Genomic DNA, 22,276 nt, shown 5'->3' on the forward strand with positions numbered 1-22,276 from the left:
CACCACTATCTTAACTTGAAGCTCTAATGACTAGCCTTTGCTTTTTCTTCATCACATGTTATGAGACCACAATTTTGTCCTTTCCTGCCTCTCAATTTCTGCTATTTGATTTAATTAAACATTGTGCTATTACCATCTCTGGCCTTTAGAGACTTGCTCACTCCACCTCACATAGGCTTTTGCCTTCATGGTTGTTCAATACTTGGCATCAGAAAATGTCCTTGCCCTTCTAATCTTAGCAGAAATATGTCTCATTCATGTGGTCTATTCCTTCTCCCCTCTCTGTGCCTTGCGCCCATCTTTCTAAATAGCCTCATTGACTTCAGGCCAACGTACTCCCTTAATCTGCACATGAAAACGTCTTCTTCAATTCTTTAATTTGCGATCCTAGGCTTGTTTTTGAGGTAACTGGGTTTATTATTTAACATGGGCCGTCGTCCATGTTCTTCATGGTCCTTCTAATCGTGTATATATATTTCGGAGGCTTGTGGAATCTGCTTAGATCACATGCTGTGCATAGGCCGACATCTAGTGGAAGCTGCAGAGTGTTACAGTTGTTGTTTTTCGAAACTCTAAAAGGGACGTCGACGGAGCGTGCCAGTAATACTATCCATAGTGATGTCCACTGTACCCATGATCCCTCACGCGTCGAGGTTCCTCAGATTGTTTTTTTCCACCATGCTAGACGGACACGTATAGCGAGTTCCTTTCGGCGTTAAGCCATTGACTTTGTATAATTACGGTAGTTTTTCTTTCCTTTATCGACTGCCGTAACACCAGGCTGAGGAAAGAGAAAGAATACTGCCTGTCGAAGACCATCGCGACGGACCGTACAGCCTTGGAAGAGCGCCCCAGGCCTCAGCCCAGACAGTAGGGAGAGAGGGGGAGGCCATTTTTAGGAGGCCATTTTAGAATGCTTATTCTCCCCTTCCTACACTTTGTTCGCCCAGCTGCCATTTCCCTAACCCATAATTATGCAAAATACTCAATTTAAGTTTTGCCCTAAGTGTAACCGTAAATACCCCTGGGTAGACAAACACTTAGTTTGCAATTTGTGTCTTCCGAGAGACCACGTCGAAACGTCTTGTCGAGCGTGCAGGTTCTTCAAGCCCAAGACGTTGAAGGACCGTTCAACAAAACGCTGGGCCCACTACGTCAGGCAACTCGAGGCAATGGAAGTAGAGGGAGCCTTCAGCGATGGCAGTGACGCCGTACCTTCGGATGGCGAGGGCACTGGAGTAACTTCGGCTACTCAAGCGCAGGCCGGTGGCCATGTTGTGGGGACTAGAGCTGGCGGCGGAAGCGCAACAAAAGCACACGCCACCAAGCACATAAACCCCATTCCACAAATGAGTCGAATACTCTACAACGTTCGGCACCCCGTGAATGGTCCACAGAGTCCCGGTCCTCTGGGAAATCTCGTTCAAGATTGCCACACGACGGGGTTCAGACGTCGAAAGACGGCAAGGGTGTCGCATGAAAAACACCTTCCGAAGGCCGTTCGTCCGCGGACGGAGCCTCAGCCCCCACAGTCGGAATTCGACGTTCCTCATCTGGTAAGACGTCAGGCCCCAAAAAGTCTGTTACACACTTCTATGGGCCCCAGGGTGGGGAAAACACCATAAAAATCCCATAGAGAAATCCCCCAAGACCTCTCATAGGGACAAGAATCCTAATAGGGACAGGTCTTCACAAAAGGGAATTGTGTCCAAGCCCATAGAGAAACCTAAGGACTCTAGGCCAAAGCTTATACCTCCTACTAATGAAGATATGGGTATTCCCAACATTGTAATCCCAAATTCAAATGAATGGTCTTCGCAAGATATCGATAGTTATGCGAAGAAGGACCTTTATGACGAATTTCTTTGAGAAAAATACAGATTACCTTCAAAGTTTTCAATCCACACCCTCCCACCTCACCCCCTTCTTGCTCTCAACCGTGTGCCTCTCATCAACCCCCTGCTAAGAGGGCTCGCTCTGATGTCCCCGCACAGGGCAGAATTATAGATCTTTATGACCCTGAAATAGATCCAGAAGACCCAGGAGGATCTTTCATTTGTGAGGACACAGACAAACTTTATCATGGGGACGATGAGGACCCAGATGCAGACCAGGAGTCAAACATGTATTCCTTAGATTCTCCTATTGATCGGGACCCTCCAGTGGTAGATTCCCCTGTAGACAATCAACCCCTCCTCAACAAAGCCTTAGCCAAAGCGGCGGAACACTTCCGTATTGACGCACAGGAGACACAGGAAGACAGAGACTTCTGAACAATTATTGGTAGACAAAAAGACAGTAGGGCAGTTTATCCCACTGCTAAAATCGGTGCAAGGTAGAATTCAACCTTCTTTGGAGGCACCTAATCTCACACGGGCCGTTAACCCGCATGTATGCAATGGGCAGACAAGTTGCCTCTTCTGCAGCCTACCAAACAAGAATTGCTAACACTGCTACACTTTTGGCAAGTTACAACTGCCATAAGTGGGATGAGGTTTCCGCGTTACTCTCTTCTGCACCTGAGCTGCTTAAATCTCAGCTTGCTCAGGTGACAGCAGACGGAAGAGCTGTATCTACTTATCTCCTCGTCAAATTTCGACGTGGCTGACAATGCAGGGAGAGTCATTGCAGAGGGCACTATTATGAAGAGGCACGCTTGGCTTCGCCAGTCAGGCTTCAGGCCAGAAACACAGGCCACCCTAATAAATATACCTGATGTGCTCTTCGGCAAAGCTTAAGACAGCAAAAGATGAGTATGACACTCTAAAATCTTTAGGTCAGCTCACAAACAAGCTCACGGGGCAAAGAAGTAACAGTAATTTTCGCCGCTTTCTGGGCCAAAATTCTCAGCGGGGATCAGGATACAACCAAGGACATGGTTCCTATGGCAACAACCAAGGACGGGCCTTTCAAGGCTATCCACAAGGACAACGTAGAGGTTGGGGCAGGGGCCCAGCTCGAGGTGGCACCCCACCTCGGAGCAAGTGACATTCCACTCCAGGTACCCTCCCATGTATCTCCAGTAGGAGGACGCATTTCAAACTTCACCCACGCATGGGAGGGTATCACCCCGGACAGATGGGTGCTGTCCATGGTAGCAGGGGGCTACTGCATAGAACTACTTCAACGTCTTTATGACCATCCCCCCTAAGCCCCCCCTTCTGAGACAAAGTCCACTCGGAGGAACATCAGCGGATCCTGAAGAAATGACAGCGCTTCTATTAAAGGACGCCATAGAAGTGGTTCCAGCCAACCAGGTAAACGGGGGTATTTATTCAGCTTACTTCCTTGTACCAAAAAAAGATCTAACTATGCGCCCTGTATTAGATTTGCAGCCTGCAAACAAATATGTCAAGCCACAAAAGTTCTGCATGACTATGATGCAAGAGGTAATCCCGCTTCTAAAAACAAAAGGGATTACATGGCAACACTGGATATGAAAGATGCCTATTTTCATATTTCAATGTTCCCAGCGCACAGAAGATTCTTGCGTTTCAAGATAGCGAACCAGCACTAGCAATTCATGGTGCTGCCCTTCGGAGTAGCCTCGGCTCCAAGGGTATTCACCAAGGTACTGGCGGTGGTGGCAGCGCACCTGCGCACGGAGGCAATCCCAGTATACCCTTACTTGGACGACTGGCTCATAACAGGGGAATCAACCTCTGACACCCAACAACTATCAACCTCCTCTTTCAATTGGGCTTCTCAATCAACGAGAAAAAATCAAGCCTGGTGCCAAGCACCTCCAAACCGTTCTTAGGAGCTATCCTAAACATAGAGGAAGGATTGGTCTTTCCCTACGAGGAGGGAATAAGACATTTGTTACTGCAAATACCACAGTATCAGGCCGGCCGCCAGATAAGGGTGCGCAAAGCTTTGCGTTTAATAGGCATGATGGCATCTTGCATATACCTAGTTCCTCACGCGTGCCCTCACTCCCATACAGGAGTGGTTGGCGAAACAATGGTCTCAGACAAGCGGTCAGTGGGACGATCTAGTGTCGTTTTGCCAACACTGGTACAAAATCTTCGCTGGTGGACGAGAGAAAATCTGACGAAGGGGAAACCCTTCTATGACCCACAGATACAGGCAGTGGTCACCACGCACGCCTCTCTGAAAGGGTGGGGGGGGCTCACTACCTTTACCACACAGCTCAGGGTCTGTGGTCTTGCACTGCAGCTCAGAACCACATCAATGTGCTGTAACTTCTGGCAGTATTGAAAGCCCTTCAGGCGTTCAAACCCCATTTAATGAGCCTGTTGGTGCAGATCCTGACGGACAGCACCACAGCAATGTTTTATATCAACAAACGGGGGGGGGGGGGGGGGGGGGGCATGCTCTCCAAAAAATATCCAGACTTGCACAGAAAATCTGGAAATCGCCACTCGGATGAAAAAATGTTCCTGTCATCCCAACATGTTCCAGCGGAACTCGACACTCTAGCAGACTCATTGAGCAGAGATCCCCTACCAGAGGAACGCGAGTGGCTTCTACACGAAGAAGTTGTAGAACATCTCTTCTCTCAATGGGGTTTCCCAACTATAGACTTATTCGCCACAAGCGAAAATCGTCAATGCCCAGAATTTGCATCCAGGTTCCCCCAGCCATGCTCTAAGGGGAGCGCCATATGGATGAACTGGTCAGGGAAGTTTGCTTACGCTTTTCCCCCAACTCCTCTCCTGGCGCTATGGAGACAGAGATCGCATCTCTAAGAATGCCATCTATAGGTGGATAGTCGGATGTATCCAAATTTGCTATTACCTATCAAATAAGATGCTGCCTTTTACGCGAGGGCCCACTCCACAACAGGTATTGGTGCCACCCTGGCTTTCATTGCAAATGTCCCCTTAGACAGTATTTGCAAAGCAGCTACATGGAGCTCTATACGTACTTTCACTCAGCACTACTGCATTGACACGGATACACAAGTGGGACAAGCGGTTCTAAGACATTTATTCGCTCATGAACCTTCTCACATCCCACTGACGCCTTCCACTGTTCGCTAATCTATGCACAGCATGTGATCTAAGCAGATTCCACAAGCCTCAGAATGGATACATTACTCACCGTAATTGTATTTCTGATGTTTGTATCTGCTTAGATTCACATGCAACCCACCCACCTTTCCTCCCCTCGGAGAGGAGGCGCATGGATGCTTATGAGCTTGTCTGATACGTATCTGCTTGGATACAACTGTACTCCCGCTACACCTCATGTCAGAAAAATAACCATCTGAGGGACCTCAACGCGTGAGGGATCATGGGTACAGTGGACGTCACACTAGGGATAGTATTACTGGCACGCCCTGTCGACGTCCCTTTTCGAGTTTCGAAACCACTGTAATACTCTGCAGCTTCCACTAGATGTTGGCCTATACAAGCATCAGCAATCCGATTACAGTAATGTATCATATATATATTCTTTATCTTTTTAGCAATCTTCTATTTTTCTACCTTGCGTTGCAGCGTATTTACAGGTTTTGGTCGACAAGTTACAGTATCTTATTTTCACGAACTATGGTACATGTTTCTCTTAAGACTGACGATGTAGCAGAAGCCCAATATGTTCATATTGTTTTGGCTATGGCTTCTATATCTTCTTTGACATCATGTTGCTGTCGTCAACATTTCGTATAGAGTTCATCAATGATTCTCATAGCTGCTTCCTGGCACTTAGGCAATTGGTATCCTCCTTGAATAACTTCTTCCATTGTCTTAACGTGAGGGTGTCTTCTGAATGGCTGAGTGCATATCGTCTTTCGTACAATCGACCCGGTATGGACATGTCGCCTAAACTTGTGCATGAATTCCCAATGGTAGCCTGTCGTCTGCTGCTCCAATAGGACGGTGGTAAAGGGGTGGGGACTAGAGAAGAGGCCTCCACCTGCTCCTCTACAACAGGGACCCCAATTCCTTCTGATTAGTGCCTCTCCGTATTATGCAGGAAATGTTGCTGGCATATCATGATCTGATTTTCGTGGTATGGTTGCTTGGAAATTCCACCCCAATTGGGATGTTAAACTCCACTCTAGTTTTAAGATGTTTTGCAGTAGTTATGACACCAAATTTCTTTCTTTTCAGTGATTTTATTCTACAACTTTTTTTGTTGCATTAAGAAAATGTCACTGCCTCATTTGCTTTGTGGAAATGCAAAGTGTTTGAACACTGGAAGGAGGTATGAAAAGAGCATGTGATCTGCATGAGATAGTAATCCGAGGGGGAATTAAACTGTCCACAACTCATCCTGACACCCCACCTTCTACCAGTTTCTGGTAGTTCTGCAGGATATTTAACATCTTCATTTTTCTTTTGTTTTAAAGTTCAATAGTTCTAAATGCACTATTGCCATCTTCATTTTCGTAACTACCATGGCGGTTATCAAGTATGACCAATTCTTGCGACTCCTGCAAGGTACCTGCCTCCTTCCAGTTTTCATTACTGTTACTCTAATGAGCTCTCCCATATGTCTTTAAGGTTGCCAGTCTCCACAAGGCAGCGAGTTCCTTCCTCATTCCTAAATCTTAGTGCCTAATTGGTTAGTATTTCTGTAAACTATAACCTTTAATCGTTTGGGTATACCAGTGGAACCATTTCCAAGCATAGAAATGGCATCTGTTCTGGGCTGGTTGCGATATTGGAGGAAATTTGAGAGGACTGTAGAGTTTGAGGTAATCCAGCATTTCGGATGCTGGCAAGTGTGAAAGCCCAATCTTGGTAACATTTCCCGGCCTTCCATTAATGGACAAATCTTGATAATATTGCTTGGCAACCGGGTGTTGTAGCGGAATGTACATCTTTCAATCGTTTTCCCTTTTGGTGAAGATTGCTTCTCTAGGACATTCATCCATGCTGTTTTGGTTGTCTGACTTAACTTTTTCAGCATTGTGGCGATACGGTGGGGAGGGGAAGACAAGCCTACTATGCCTTGTGTGTGTGTTCATAATGTGTAAGTGCAGAAGGGAGAGGGCGAGAGGTAGGTGCTGGGGTGCTCTTGGGGAGCAGTTGAAGGGCCACAAAAGGTGAGTGTGAGCCGAGGATGGAGGGTGAGCCGAAGCAAGTGCTGAGGATAGAGAGAAGCTGGGGGTGATTCAGTGTGGGAGTTCATGGCCCTGAGGATGGATAAGGGCCCTGGACACCAATCAAGAGTCACTCTCTCACTCTCTCACAGAGAGTTGGTGCCACAGGAGCACAGAGGTCTAGAGGGGGAATATTTACTCAGAGTTGCAGATAGAGGGGTCCCAGGCCCCAGACAGCCTTGTGGATGATACAGAAGAATTTTTAATTTAATCTGTGAAGCAACCGGGAGCCTGAGGGAAGACTATGTAAGGCAGGAGAGATGCAGTCCCTCTGCTTGAGGTCAAGGATATGTCTTGCTGCCCTATTCTGGATTAGATGGAGGGGTGGCAAAGTGGAAGATTCAGGAGGAGGCTATTGGAATAGTCCAGCCGAGAGTGAACCAGGGGCTGGGTAACATTAAGCTTTTGGGAGAAGGGGTCAAATTCCTTTGAGAAGGAAGGGCTGAAAGTGGGACTTCTTGGCGATGTCCTGAGTGTGGGGGAGGAAAAAGAGAGAAGAGTCAAAGATGACTCTGAGGTTTCTGGCTACAGAAGAGGGAGCCGGGGGAAAGCCCATGGAGCAGGGCCAGAGTGAAGGGAAGAACTCGGGTGCAGGGGTCCCAATAGGAAGGATCTCTGTTTTGCTGCCATTGAGGCAGAGATTGTTGGAAGTGCACCAGGCTTGGATGGCAGAAAGGCATTCGGGGATGATGGAAGGTGCAAGGGGATCAGCAGGAAGTTTGAAGAAGAGTTGCGTGTCGACAGCATAACACTGGAAGTTGGGGGAGAAGGAGGAGGTGAGTGCCAGTTGACTAAGGTAGATGTTAGAGCAAAGGCGAGGGAATAGAGCCCTGCGTGACGCCACAGGTGGAGAAGGAAATTGGAGAGGAGAAGGTGCCTAGGATGACTTGGGAGGAGCAGTCAGTTAGGAAGGTGGGCAAACAGTCCAGTGCCCGCTCCGAGATACCAACGATGTCATGGAGCCTTTGTATGAGGATGGCGTGGTTGACTGTGTCAAATGCAAAGAGATTGAAAAGGATGAGGAATGCAGGGGAGTTTGAATCCAGGGATGAAAGCATTTCTTCACAGTTGTTCAGAAGAGCAGTGTCCGTGCCTCTGGATGCTCAGTCCAGATTTATGGTTGTGGAGACCGCCAACAAGTTCAGTGTGAGAGTTGAGTTGGGACAGGGCCAACTTCTCCAGCAGTTTCTCCAGGAAGGAGGTGATGGAGATGGGCCAGTAGTTGGCTGGACAGGAATGATCTTCTAATGTTTTTTTTGAGGAGGAAGCTCACAAGGGAGTGCTTGAGGGAGGAGGGAAAAAGAACCTGAAGCAAAGGAGAGGAAACATTGTCTTTGATAGTTCTGGATGAGCAAGGGGAGTCCTGTTTGGAAGAGGTCTTCATATAGCGGACAACTCTGGTGACTTCTTCTGGGGAGACTGGGTCGAAGGAGGAGAGCGAGTGGCCAACCGAGGCAAAGTGGTGAGGGATGGGTTGGGAGTGTAACAAGGCTCTTCAGGATGTCATGAGTTTTGGTGGTGAAGTGAGTGGTGAGTGTGTTGCAGAGGGCCTGAGAAGGAATAGGGGAAGAGGATACTGCGGAAGGGTTGGCAAGGTCTCTGTAGCTCTTGAAAAGTTCAGCAGTGTTGTTGGCTGCGTCAGATACCCGTGCCTGAATGTGGGCACTTTTTTTGGCACAGCTAGAGTTTGTATTTCCTTTGGAGCAGGAGGCAGGCCAGTTTGTCAGAGGGTTAGCCTGAGGTTTTCCACTTCCGTTCTGCAGCTCTGCACTTTCATTTCAGGTCTGCAAGTTTAGAGTCGTACCAAGTGTTAAGCTTTGAGGCAGGCTTCAAGCGGATCCTCGTGACTGGGGCAAGTCTGTTGGTGATGGAAAGGTGGAAGTTGCTGAAAGCAGTGTTGGTGGTGGAGTCAGAGTTGGGCGGGTCAAGGGGCGGATAAAGGTGGAGGTGAAGGCAGCAGCTGACACTTGTTTCATCGGGCGGATGTTCGTGAACCAGGTTGGCAGGGCTTTTGGAGATGTGGAAAGAGGGCCATAGGGACCCAGGAGAGAGGGGCGACCAAGGGAGATGAGAGGGAATGTGAGGGAGGTCAGAGTGGATGAGGGCCTCGAGTGGGTTGGACCAAAAGGGAGAATGGAGAGAGAGATGGAGAGGTGCAGAGATCAACGAAGAAGAGTGAATGCTGTGCCATGGGAGTCTAATTGGATGTTAGTCACCTAGAAGCAGCAGGTTTGGAAGTGGTTGAGAGTAAAGAGGAACCAAATATCAGCCCATTCAGAGGGGAATGGGGAAGTAGCACCTGGAGTCGGTTAAACGGTAGCAATAGTCAGGGTGGAGGAGGGAGAGATGACCAATTTACATACCAGCCTCTCAAAGGACAAGTAGAGCGGAGCGGGTAGGGTGCAAGAAGGAATCCACTCAGGGAAGATTAAGGCGATCCCCCACTGCCAGCACGGTGAGTCGAGGCTTGGAAATGATCTTAAAGCCGTCGGGTAGGGGGGGGGGGGGAGTCCAAGGCAGTGACTGAGCTGGCATTGAACCAAGTCTCGGTGAGTGCAAGAATGTCCAGGCCAGTGCCTTCAAGAAGGCGGCAGATGTCAGCAGAGTGTTTGTTGACTGAGTGGACGTTGAGGGTCGCAAGGTGGAGACGCTCTGCTATGTGGCTTCTTAAATAAGTATTCTCAGTCTTATTTTCCTTAGAAACTATCTCGCCATTCTAACAAAGTAGATAGAAGGTTAACATACTCACCTGTGAATTGAGTTCCTCTTCCCAAAAGTAATGCTGCTGGTTTCACAGGATAATTGTATGAGTGTCCCCAATTGGGTCTTGCTTCCCTCGATTTGCTGTTCGCCTGTCCAGAATAAGTCTGCCTAGCTCATGCTTGCCTTTTAGGTTGTTGGTAGTTCCTTAAAGTATATAGAGGTTTTACTTACTTTGCATAGATGTGTGCCATCCAAAAATAAGGTGATGCATTGCTTCCCTTAGTCTTTTCAACTGAAAAGCAACTGTAATTGAATATTACACCCCAGGGTCCAACTCCCTTAGAATAACTGATATCCTGAATCAGAGTTATAGGTTTTTGCTGTCAAGTGTTCCACTATTCAGAAAAGTATGTTGTCCAGTTCATTTACTAAGTGATTTCTTGCTGAGCGTCACGGTATAACTGACAGGTATCTACTACACTTCTATTACCCTAAAGTAATCTGAAAAATAACCTTTTGGTTTTACTCCCAAGAATAGGTGTGCTCTATACTGAATGTATATACAAAGGTCTGACTTACCTAGAAATATTAATTTATAAATGAAGTCTCTGCTTTGGTCTGTGTACTTTAAAGCATAGTGTTGTGTTTTTATAATTGTGGTTATATATTATGTGATGGTACTTATTCCCCCCCCCCCCCCCCCCAAGATTGATCTGGCACTACTTGTATTTAAATAAACCCTTTATTTTTACAATACTTAAGTGTTTCTTTGGACCATATGTGTACTATTTCTTTGTATTGAATCTACAGTCCTCCCTCCCAAGATACACCTGGCAGCTCTTTCTGTCTACGCTACCATATACTCAGGTGCTACAGCCTTATACTAAGAGTGGAGTCTTGTACTGTCTCATTTGAATGGTTTTAACTGTCCTAACACTTGGAATTTTCAACATTAACTTTGCACTCTGCAACATTTACAATTGATCATATTATTGACCGTATGATGGGAATTTGGGCGTCTGGGGCCAGAGACGATTTGCGTCTGTGTCTCCCTTCTTCCCAGCGGTCTAGTCCTTTTAAATTGTATTTTCTCTCTAGTTAATCTATGGTGACCCAATTGAAATGTTTAATAGCCGAGGGCAAGCATAGTCTTGTTTTTTGTATATATATATTTTTTTTATTTCCTGGAAGGACATGGGGCTTCTAGCACCTGTTGCGGGTCTGTATCAGCATTGTGGAACCTGCTATATTATAGTATGGTTTGATCTCACCAGCCTAGGACATATTCCATCCACAACAGGTTAGTGCGAGTTTCTACACAGTCCTCAAGAGGACTAGTGCAGCGTACTTGATGCTGAAGAAAGCCCTAATGTTTTCTGTCTTGTCACTTTTTCGATAGTGACAGATGAAGACTAGGGACTGTCAGTTGCAAACGTGCACATTGTTTAGTTTGTTTAAATTTACACTGACCAGAATTCGACCAGGGGTAATTACTGTTTAGCCATGAAAAGCGCAGTTTATTTTGGAAGTTGGGAGGTAAATCATTAAAGGCGATTACTTTATCAGGCTGCGGTATGTTTTATATAATTATTTGAAGATTGGTTACTGGCTGCTTGCTTTAACAAAGTGCTCTGCCGTTTATGTAATTGACAAGGCACGAAGCACACTTCTATATAGAACAACGTTACTTAGTTACTTTCTTTCACAGTGCAGATTAAGGGTTGTATATCAAGCACGGAGAGATGTAACGATAGTCTGCCGCCCTTCCTGACTGGCTGACCAGCATTACTTCCATAGCCAATCCAAGCCGGGAGGCGTAGCCGGCATTGCACTAAGGCATGCACAAAGGCTCTCGCTCCTGTCCCAGCCTGTCCTTGCCTCTCCGGGCGTCGGCCAGAAACCCTGCATTGCTACCGGCAGATATGGAGCCCCACCGATCGACCACTAACCAGGTACACTACTGCTTGTAACAATAGCGCTTCTCCACCGCCTGTACAACCTGTACTCCTGCAGCCATACCACATTTGACCACCAACGTGCATATACGTCTGATCGAACTACTGCATCTGCTACATGATCACGCGCTCGACACGCTCACCTTTATGATGTTCCTCACTCAATGTGAAAAGTATCTGCATTAATATTCCGGCTTACTTAATTCTGTACATCACTTCGTGGCAACTTACCCCTATGTAGCCCTGTTGCCCACACTTAGCCACCTCTACCTATACCTAGCCACTGTGTTGCCTATACCTAGCCACTGTGTTGCCTATACCTAGCCACTGTGTTGCCCTGTGCCCATCCATCATGACCAACAACACACCCCCACCCTCCGCACTCATCCCCCCCTACACCCTTCCTTCTTCACCAAACCCACAGATCACAAACACAGCACACCCCTAACTCACCCCAGAGCTACCAACGCTAGGAATCTATTACTAGGCCTCCGCTCCAGATCCTCACTGCAAACCCCACTAGCTAAATTTGAAAACAAGCCAACTTCGGAACACCACAAACCGACCACCACCAAGAAGGCAGCCAAAGGACAGAACTCCAGCCCTACCCCACTACCACGCCCAGACCTACAATGTGCATTAATTAATGCCAGATCCCTCCCTGCGGACGCTACAGAAATTCATGACCTTTTAACCAACCTCGACCTTGACATACTTGCCATCACCGAAACCTGGCTACACAACGCTGCTGGCCCCGCCATCTCCCTAGCTATCCCATCAGGATACTCCATCCTTAGACAGGACAGAACACTGTCCACAGGTGGAGGAGTAGCCCTTATAGTCAAAGATCTCCTAGAAATAAGACAACTTTCCTCCAAACTAGGGGAGAACGTAGACTCTCTATCGGCAAAAATCGCACTTTCTCCTAATACAACCATCACCTTTAATCTAGTATATCGCCCGCCAGGCCCAATACTGGACTTTCAGGACAACCTCTCACATCTACTAGGGGAAAACCTTAAAACTACTACCAAAACTATCCTTTTAGGAGACCTCAACCTGGGACTCCACGACCAGAAAGATAGACCCTCCACTACACTTACACAAGCTCTCCAAGAAATGGGCTTTGAACAAAAAGTACTCCAGCCTACCCACAACAAAGGACGTACTCTTGACTGGATAGCTGACCACAATTGTGGCATTGACATCAGCTCCATCACACCCACCCCATGGTCCGACCACTTTCTCATTCACTTCCTCATCCCTACACCTAACAACTCGCTAAAAAAACTCAAGCCAGTGCCTCCAGCCTTAGCCAGGAGTGCCAAGAACCTCACAAAAGAAAATATCTCCCCCTACCTTGACCCCCTCTCTAACCTCCCTGCCACACTAGACCCAGCTGCACTGGCGGATATCTACAAAACCACCATCAGCACTGCCATAGATGATATCGCCCCCCTACAAAAGAAAAAATCCAAAAACACCAAACACGCTAATACCTGGTGCTCAGCAGAACTAAAAACTACGAACCAAAAAACGCAAAGCCCTAAACTTATGGCAAAATGCACCAAACGCATCCTCACTAGCCTCCTACAAATCACTGGCCACCCAATACAAAAAAAGTATCATAGCAGCCAAATCCACGTCCTACAATGAAAGAATCTCCAACGCCACCTCAGAATCCAAAGAGCTCTTCTCCATCTTCAAGGAACTTTCCACACCTGCCACTAAGCCTCAAGAGATTATCAAGGACCAAGCCTGGTGTAACACCATACAATCCGCCCTCTTGAATAAAATTGAACTCCTCCAAGCAAAAATCCTAGACCATCACAAAAATCTCACTCAGCACATTCTATCAGCCTCCCCTACTGAAACAGTGACTGAGAACAAAAAGACTAATCTCATTACACCCTTCAAATTTAGAGAAGTCTCAGAAAAAGAGGTAGTAGATATCGTTAACAGAATCAAACCCTCCAACTGTAAAGGCGACGCCTGCTCCGCCAAACTAGTCAAAGACTGCGTAGAAACATTGGCGCCATTCCTTAAAACCTTCATCAATGCATCCTTCAACACCAACTCTGTCCCAACCAGCCTAAAAGAAGCCTGGGTGCGCCCTCTTCTCAAAAAACCTACTCTAGATCCCGAAAACGCTAACAACTATAGACCTATCACAACCGTCCCCTTCCTGCTTAAGATCCTCGACAAAGTTGCCTACACACAAATACAGCAACACCTGGAAGTAAATCGCATCCTAGGAAAAAGACAATCGGGTTTCCGCCCGGGACATGGGACCGAATCGGCCCTATTGGATCTTAAAATCCAACTAAATGACATCATGGACAAAGGCAAACCAGCACTCCTGCTCCTGTTAGACCTATCTGCCGCCTTTGACCTGGTCAATCACAACATTCTAGGCACGCAACTCGAAAATGAAGCACACTTTTCGCCTGAAGCCATCTCCTGGGTCAAATCATTCCTCGAGGGTCGACTTATGAAAGTCTTCTCTGACTCCGCGAGCGCTACCCCCACCACTATCCATTGCGGCGTCCCACAAGGGTCCTGCACTGCCCCCACCTTATACAACATCTTCACCCTCCCTCTGTTCAATGATTTGGACCGTCGTCACATAGCCTACACCAACTATGCTGACGACACTCAGGTCCTGCTCCCACTTACTGGGGTTTATGAACAAGATGCAGTAACATTAACCAAAATCTATACAGCCATTCAAACCTGGATGGCAGCCAACGGCCTCTGCCTGAACGGAGACAAAACAGAGATCCTACTAGTTGGCACCAAAGAAACACTAAACAAACTCCCACTGCGGTACAAATCCTTTAACATAGACAACTCCACCATCACAGTCTCCACCGCAGTAAAAACGCTAGGAGTATACCTTGACTCCACTCTCTCTATGACACGACAAGTAAATGCCATAGCTTCCTCTGCTGCACTTACCACCAAGATAATTAACGCCGTTAAACCCTTCCTATCCACAAAAAACTGCTTGGCCGTAGCCAGAGCCACAGTAGGCACCAAACTGGACTACTGCAATGCCCTCTTCTTGGGCACGTCGGCAAAAAACCTAAACAAAATGCAAGTCACACAAAACAACGCGCTAAGAGCAGCCCTAAGCATCCCTAAAAGGGAGCACATCTCCCAAGCCAGAAAAGAAGCCCACTGGCTTCCAGTAAAAGAACGCATACTATTCAAATCCATGGCCATCACACACAAATGCCTCTCCGCCAAGGCCCCGCCCTATCTCTCTGAAAGAATCACCCTCAATACATCCACTAGATCCACCAGGTCTCGCATGACCAACCAGACCTATGTACCCACCTTCAAAAGAAGCAAAGCCGGAGGGTCCAGCTTTCAACACTTAGCACCCAAAAACTGGAACGCACTCCCCACCGCTCTAAGGAACGAAAACTCATACCATGCCTTCCGCAGATTACTTAAAACCACGCTGTTTAACTAACCCCTCCTCCCCCGCCCCCCTTAATCAACTGCTCTACCACAACTGTATGTAAACAATCACTACTGTATTAAAACTGCTTATATCATCTGCATGTATCTATATATACACTATGTATGCCTGTAACAAGTAAGACTACGTTCAGCGCCACGATGCCCCAGGGCAGATGTGCGCTATATAAATCCAAACAAATAGTGTCCGAAGGGTAGATTAGGAGTATGTGAAGGGTGTTAAAATGAGGGCTGCTATATACATTAGAAGGATGGAAGTTAAGATCTGAATTGTGTGTTTGTACATTTTTGTCCCTGTAACAAAGGTAGTGGATTAGGAGGATAGCTGACGAGGAGACATTGTATGGATAGAATGTAATGGTTGAACTGGAAGAATAGAAAATGTGTCATTCCTCTCCTGTAATGAAAGGGGCAGCAGGTTCTTTCAAGGGCATACATTTGGTTGCGTGGCTAGTTTCGTATTCCACAAGGTGTAGCTTGGATCAGTTTATTTTACATTGTGCTAAATGTACATTGTGCTAAATGTTTAAATCGTAAAAAAGGTCTTGCGCAGGCCATTGGCTAGTGATACTCGACTATTGGAGAGCAAGAAATAATCTGCTTTGTTTGTGGAGAATTGAAGGGGAATGTGACTTTTTATGCCTGGCAAGTGGCTTGCAACTTGGTATGTTGTCCCCGGATGTCTGTAATGGTGATTTAATGGTTTAATATGAGTGCCCTTGTAACAATGTTTTTTTTTTCCCCTTCTTTTTAGATAGCCAAGGAATAAAATGGATAGTAGCTTCGATTGTGATTGTGGTGAGCTGGAGCCACCTGATCATTGACGGAAGGGATCTTCAGTAAATCAAGTGCCACCATAGCTTCCAATTGAACCAGAATAAAGTAAAAGCAGCGAAAAGGAAATAATTGTTGTTTACCAGCACCATAGAATGCTGCTGCTCAGGACCAGTCCAACACTGAATGTATCTGCACTGTGCGAAGGATGTTAAGAAAAGCCTGTTGCGTGCATATTTATTCACGTTTTGTTAAATGTTAATTTGTTCTGTCCACTAGAACAGAGTGCATAGTATGTCATTTCATTCCGTTTCATTTCTTGCGTGTTTTCCTCAACCTCCAAAAAATGCTGCACCGTTTTATTAACTATGAGTACTGTAATGAATACGAGGTACAGGTTAAGTTTTGGGGTATTTGTTAATGGAAACCATCAGGCCTTTGCAATGAGAATACTTTGTTGCCATCTTCCACGTAAGTCTGTTTTCCCTGCTTCCTTGAAGTTCTGAAGATAGCTGCTGAATGATATCCCTGAGTCCTCACTGAGAAAATCCACAACGAATCGAAAATATCGAAATGGCAGAAAAATTTGAAAGCCTTATGAACATTCATGGTTTTGATTTGGGCTCTCGATATATGGACTTGAAACCTCTTGGCTATGGCGGCAATGGCTTGGTTTTTTCTGCTGTTGACAACGACTGTGACAAACAGGTGGCTGTGAAAAAAATAGTTCTTACTGATCCCCAAAGTGTTAAGCATGCTCTACGTGAGATCAAAATCATCCGGCGGCTTGACCACGATAATATCGTGAAGGTGTTTGAAATTCTTGGTCCGAGCGGCAGTCAGTTGACTGATGATGTGAGCTCCCTTACAGAGCTGAACTCTGTTTACATTGTTCAGGAGTACATGGAGACGGACATGGCTAAACTGCTAGAGCAAGGCCCTCTACGGGAGGAGCATGCCAGGCTTTTCATGTACCAGCTGCTACGTGGGCTCAAGTACATCCATTCAGCAAATGTGCTTCATCGGGATCTAAAACCAGCAAATCTCTTCATTAACACTGAAGATCTGGTGGTTAAGATCGGTGACTTTGGTCTTGCGAGAATTATGGATCCACACTATTCTCACAAGGTGGGTGGTTTTTACGTTTTCTTGAAAGAGACTGACGTTGTGTGAATTTTTTATCCCTCTTGTCATTTAAATGTTTAATGATGGTACATTTCTATCTCAGTGATTGTTTTAGGAGTTTGTCGTATTATGCATGAACAATGTGAAATGAGCGGGCAACAATTGATTGAAAATGCTTTCATCACGGCTATTGGATTGGCTTAAACATTTTTAGACATGAGGCCACTCATGAAAAAGATGGATTGGTGCTATAGTTGAATCATCAAAAAAGATAACCCTTACATTGTTGAGGAAAATGTCAAACCTTTCTCACGCCTTCCCCCACCTTCTTATTCTTCCCTTGTTTCTTTCTCCTGTAGCCTTCGTTATACTGACTTTTTGGAACTTTTTGCTTTGCACCATGATCTCTGTACCTTTCAGAGATGAACCATATTGGGCAAAGTCACTCATGAGAGTATTCTTTTTTTTTTATTATTATTTCAACTATAGTACCCAGCAGACCATAATGGGAAGCATTTATTTATTTATTTGACAACACAATTCGGGTATTTCTCAGATACTTAACAGGAGCACCCGCGGTATGTGTTAGCACTACCTGCCTGTTGCCTGTATTGCCATCATATGCATGTATCCTATTGTTAAAGGTATATCAAGTTGGTACCTTAAGCAGGCCTTGCAAATTCTTTAAAATCCCACTAGATCTGCAGGGAGAGGAGAGTTCCTTAGTTTACATATTCAACTGAAGGGGGAAATACTCGTCCCATGGTGACTGGTGATATTTACCAGCGCTTTCTAAATGCCCCATATATGTGTCCTAATGTTCATTCATAGATGGTCCCAAATGGACAGAGTTAAATTCACATAGGTTTTTGTTTGGCATCAGTTGGCCTGGGGAGGCAAAACTATCTCCTGGTAGCTGTTGGTGTCAAGCTAACTAGGCTCTTGTAGTCTAAAGCAGGAGCTTAATAGCTCTCGGCTCCCCTCAATTTCGAACTCTACATTTACTGCAAACAAAGTTTGTTTGCGTTAAATATAATTTTCAAACCTCCCCATACTCGCCAGCAAGGTCTACTACCATGCAAGTGGTACTCATCCTTCATAAAAGCTCCTTGCCTATGTGAGTGGACTAGTAGATTTTGCTACCCCTGCTTTAAGCCCCCCCTGCCCCTTTATTAAGTGGTGCTTGATAAGCACACTTCGTAGCCTTCTGCTACACCTGATCCTCTTTACCCCCACCTTGTGTGCAATAATTTTGATCTTTTCAGAACTTCATCCATGTTCTAATATTCAAGAAGGTATTCTTTTTTACTGTGTTGGTGCTAAAGTTCTTTTGACTTCCCTTTTTTACTCTACATAAGTAGCATTGACCCATGTCACAGCTTTACATACATTCCTAAAGGAAATTTTCGAATGGATTGTGTCCCCCCACGTATTCCTTATCTTTGAGATTTCCAATATCCAGCTTTCGGAAATGTTTAATTCTTTTTTTCTTTTCAGCAGAGGGCACGTGCGTCGATGCCTGTCGACCCGATGTCCCTTGGAGGCCTCGGTCTTGTTGTCAACGTCAGAGTATGTGTAGCGCCTGTTGGCTTCAGTTTTTTCTGCACTTACGCTGCAAATATGGTACGCTTTGTTCCTTTGAGAGGAAAATGTTCGACAATTTCTTCGAGTAAAAGCAGTGAATTCGTGAAGAACGGCATAGTCTTTGGCATCGTCCACTCCCAAGTCTGGTTTTAAGAAATGCTGTGACTGCGGTGCAAAGCTGTCCATTGCGGACCCCCATAGGATCTGTCTGTGGTGTCTGGGGTTGACTCAAAGTGTGAGGACTGACTGTTCATGAAGTCCAAAGCCCTGAGAGAGCGTAGAGGGAAGCTTGCGGCAGGTAGGACCTCAAAAAAAGCCTTGGACTCCATCGAAAAAACAAATACTTTGGAAGAGTCGAACATTTTCTCCTTGTCGCAAGAAGAACAAACTATCCCGATCACGTAGTGGTTCACGCCACCCGTTGTCTAGACATAGAACAAATGGCATCATAGATTGCCATCTTCTTCGTTTCCCAGTTCCTCACCAGAACTGGTCGTTTGCCCCCACTAAATCTGCCTCACCGGCCCAATTGGAAGAGTTTAGATTAAAAATGTTAAAGGTGTTTGCGAACGTGGCCTTGTCCCCCTCGACTACACCCAAAAGCCATGCTCCGGTCGAAAACCTCATAAGAACAAACGCCCTGCGTCTTCGGACCCTGTGGGCAAGACTCCTTGAGCGGTCGAAGGATCCCGTGAGTCGAGGAAAAGTCCCCTCGAGGGCTGAGTCATCTATGCCAAAAGACTCGAGATCGACATCGTCTGGGTCGAAAGGTGCGTCATCGACGATAACTTATGAGAAGCTGCCTACGCTTTGAGCGTCTTACTCCTCGGTGCCACATCTGTCGAAGCCGTCAAGTCTCGACGATTTCGGCTCCTTTTGACCACTAATATTACATCTACTACCATGGAGAAGATCTATGCTCCTTTACCTAAGACTGACTATTTTAAGTCCCTCGCCTCTATTTATGAGGATGCAGAGGAATCTTCTGAAGAATCCAGACCTTTTGGTTTACAGTATGCACCACCATCAGTGCCTGAGGCATTCATTTCAGAGTATTCTACAATTAAAAACTTAAGAGGGCCTGCATGATGCCAGTGGGTTAGACACCTCACCAGAGGTCGTGTTTGGTAGGGCAGACCCCGGTGACCATGCAGAAGTGACATACAGAGAGTTGTGGAGTTTATGGGTTGGTTAAGACCAACTCCAGTCTTTGTGCAAGACGATTTAACTGACATTTTGGACCAGGGACCACAAGAGGTCCCAATTGTGCCTTTTCATCAATCCTTACAAAGGGGTGTGGCTACCAACTGGGAGGCACCTGAAGTTATTCCAGCTCTCAACAAGAAGTTGACCCCGAAATAGAGTTTCAAGCTCTGATCCATATTGCTTGTCCAAACATCCAAAACCAGAATGTCTGGTGGTTCAAGGTGCCACCGCCACCAGTAGGCAGAACTATCCTACAATCGCTCCGGATAGGGATGACCAGCGTTACGATGCCCTGGCCAAAAAAAGTTTTCGGCAGGCAATATGGCCTTGAAATGGACTAAGGCTATGTGCACGTTAGCAAGGTTTACTCGCACCCTTTCGGAGTGCATTTCCATGGTGGCTGACCATATCCCCGAAGGGGAAAAGCGAGACAGGTTTTTAAATATTGTCAAGGATGGGAAAGATGCGATGTGCGAATCCCTCCAGACTGGTATTGACTCTACTGACAGTATCAGCAGAGCTGTGGCGGCAAGTACAGTGATGCACAGGTTTGCCTGGTTGAGAAAGTCAGGATTTGCCCTAGACCTACAACCCAGGCTTCTCAACATGCCCATTGACAGCACTAATTTATTTGGAAGCAAGGCTGATGAGAGTTTGGAGAAGCTGCACTTCTAAGGCAGTAGCCAAATCCAATGGTGCTGCATTCGGGCAACCTACAAACTGCCCCACGGGTACTCCCTGGTGGGGTAGGTCCTTTCGTCACTATTCCACGTTTGGAAGGGTCAGAGGACCGCCAGCTCAGAGGACAAAGAAGATTCTCTTGTGCTGGATGGGGAAGAAGTGATAAGACCGCAACAGCAGCGGCTGCCTTACCTTCAGTCACTATGTCCGCCGCCCCAAAACCTCTGAGGATTTGATTCACAAGACTGCAGTGGGAGGCAGACTGTCGCAGCATGTGACAGAATGGCAGGCTATTACATCAAATGCATGGGCATTGGAAACAGTTGCCCAAGATTAGTGCCTGCCTTTTCTGCAAAAACCTCAGTCATCTACCGGGGAACAGCTCTTTGAAAGTTCAATATCCGCTCCTTATGTAGGAGATATTAACCTTGCTAGAGAAAGGTGCTATAGGCCCATTACCTGTAGCGGAGAGGAACAAGGTTTGGTACTCCCCGTTTTTTCCTATCCCCAAAAAGGAAAGCGAATTGAGACCCATCTTGGACTTGCGACTTGAACAAGTTCCTCAGGAAGGACAAGTTCAAGATGGTAACCCTTTCTCAGATCCTTCAGGCCCTCCAGCTTCAGGATTGGATGGTATCATTGGACAGTCAGGATGCTTACTTTCATGTGCTGATCCACCACAAGCACAGTCAGTACCTGAGGTTCGCCTTTGCGGTTCTCAGTTATCGGTTTCGAGTTTTGCCATTTGGGCTGACCTCCGCCCAGAAGGGTATTCCAAACTGATGGCGGTTGTGGCAGCAAGTCTCGGGAGAGGGGAAATTCACGTTTACCCCTACCTAGACGATTGGCTGATCACGGGCGTTCCCGAGAACAGGCTTTGGAACATCTTGGCTATACCTGTCACTCCCTTCAGACTGGGCTTCTTCCTCAACTTCAAGAAGTCCCACATGATACCGTCACAGACTCCATATTCATTGGGTCAGTCCTTGATGCATCCCTGGGTAAAGCCATGCCACCAGCGGTGAGGGCTTAAGACATTCAGCAGATGGTGACCAAATTCCAGAATGCCCAGCATCTACCGTCCTTCGATTTTCTGAGGTTGCTCTGCCTTATGGCATCCTGCATTTTTCTGGTATCAGAGGCTCGTCTGAGAATTAGATCTCTCCAATGGGCTCTCAGGACTCGGGGGAAGAGGGGGGGAGAGAGGGAGAGAGGGGGGGAGAGGGAGGGAGGGGGGGAGGGAGGGAGAGAGGGGGGGAGAGGAGAGGGGGGGAGAGGGAGGGAGGGGGGGAGAGGAGAGGGGGGGAGAGGGAGGGAGGGGGGGAGAGGAGAGGGGGGTAGAGGAGAGGGGGGTGAGAGGAGAGGGGGGGAGAGGGGGGTGGAGGAGAGGGGGGTGGAGGGGGGGAGGAGAGAGAGGGGGAGGAGAGAGAGGGGGGGGGAGAGGGGAGTGGGGGGGGTTGGGGGGTTTTGGGGGGGAGGGGTTGGAGTGGGGGGGGGTTGGGGTGCTCCACCAAGATATCGGCACCTCAGCCTTCACGCGTGGTTTCTGAGAGGCTGAGGTACAAGGATTGGGATCTTCCGGACAAAGTAATGGATATTTTTCTTTCGGCCAGAAGGCCAGCAACTAATTCTTTGTAATAGTGCTGTTGGAATATGTTCTGCAGCCCGTGTAGAGATAAGAATGTTG

The 22,276-nt window shown here is 46.8% G+C and overlaps 1 protein-coding gene across 6 annotated transcripts in view; it reads left to right on the forward strand.

Annotated features, from left to right (window-relative positions):
* Window positions 1-22,276, forward strand: part of MAPK6 (mitogen-activated protein kinase 6) — a 203,391-nt gene that overhangs the window by 39,042 nt on the left and 142,073 nt on the right. For all 6 annotated transcript variants that reach the window (XM_069624839.1, XM_069624840.1, XM_069624835.1 and 3 more), the window contains one exon: window positions 15,974-17,121. In XM_069624839.1, the coding sequence (XP_069480940.1) occupies window positions 16,567-17,121 (555 nt within the window). In that variant the 5' untranslated portion in view covers window positions 15,974-16,566. The remainder of the gene's footprint in view (window positions 1-15,973; window positions 17,122-22,276) is intronic.

The sequence above is a fragment of the Ambystoma mexicanum genome, chromosome 11 (assembly GCF_040938575.1).
Source record: "Ambystoma mexicanum isolate Mex_15411 chromosome 11, UKY_AmexF1_1, whole genome shotgun sequence".
NCBI classification, from domain to species: Eukaryota; Metazoa; Chordata; class Amphibia; order Caudata; family Ambystomatidae; genus Ambystoma; species Ambystoma mexicanum.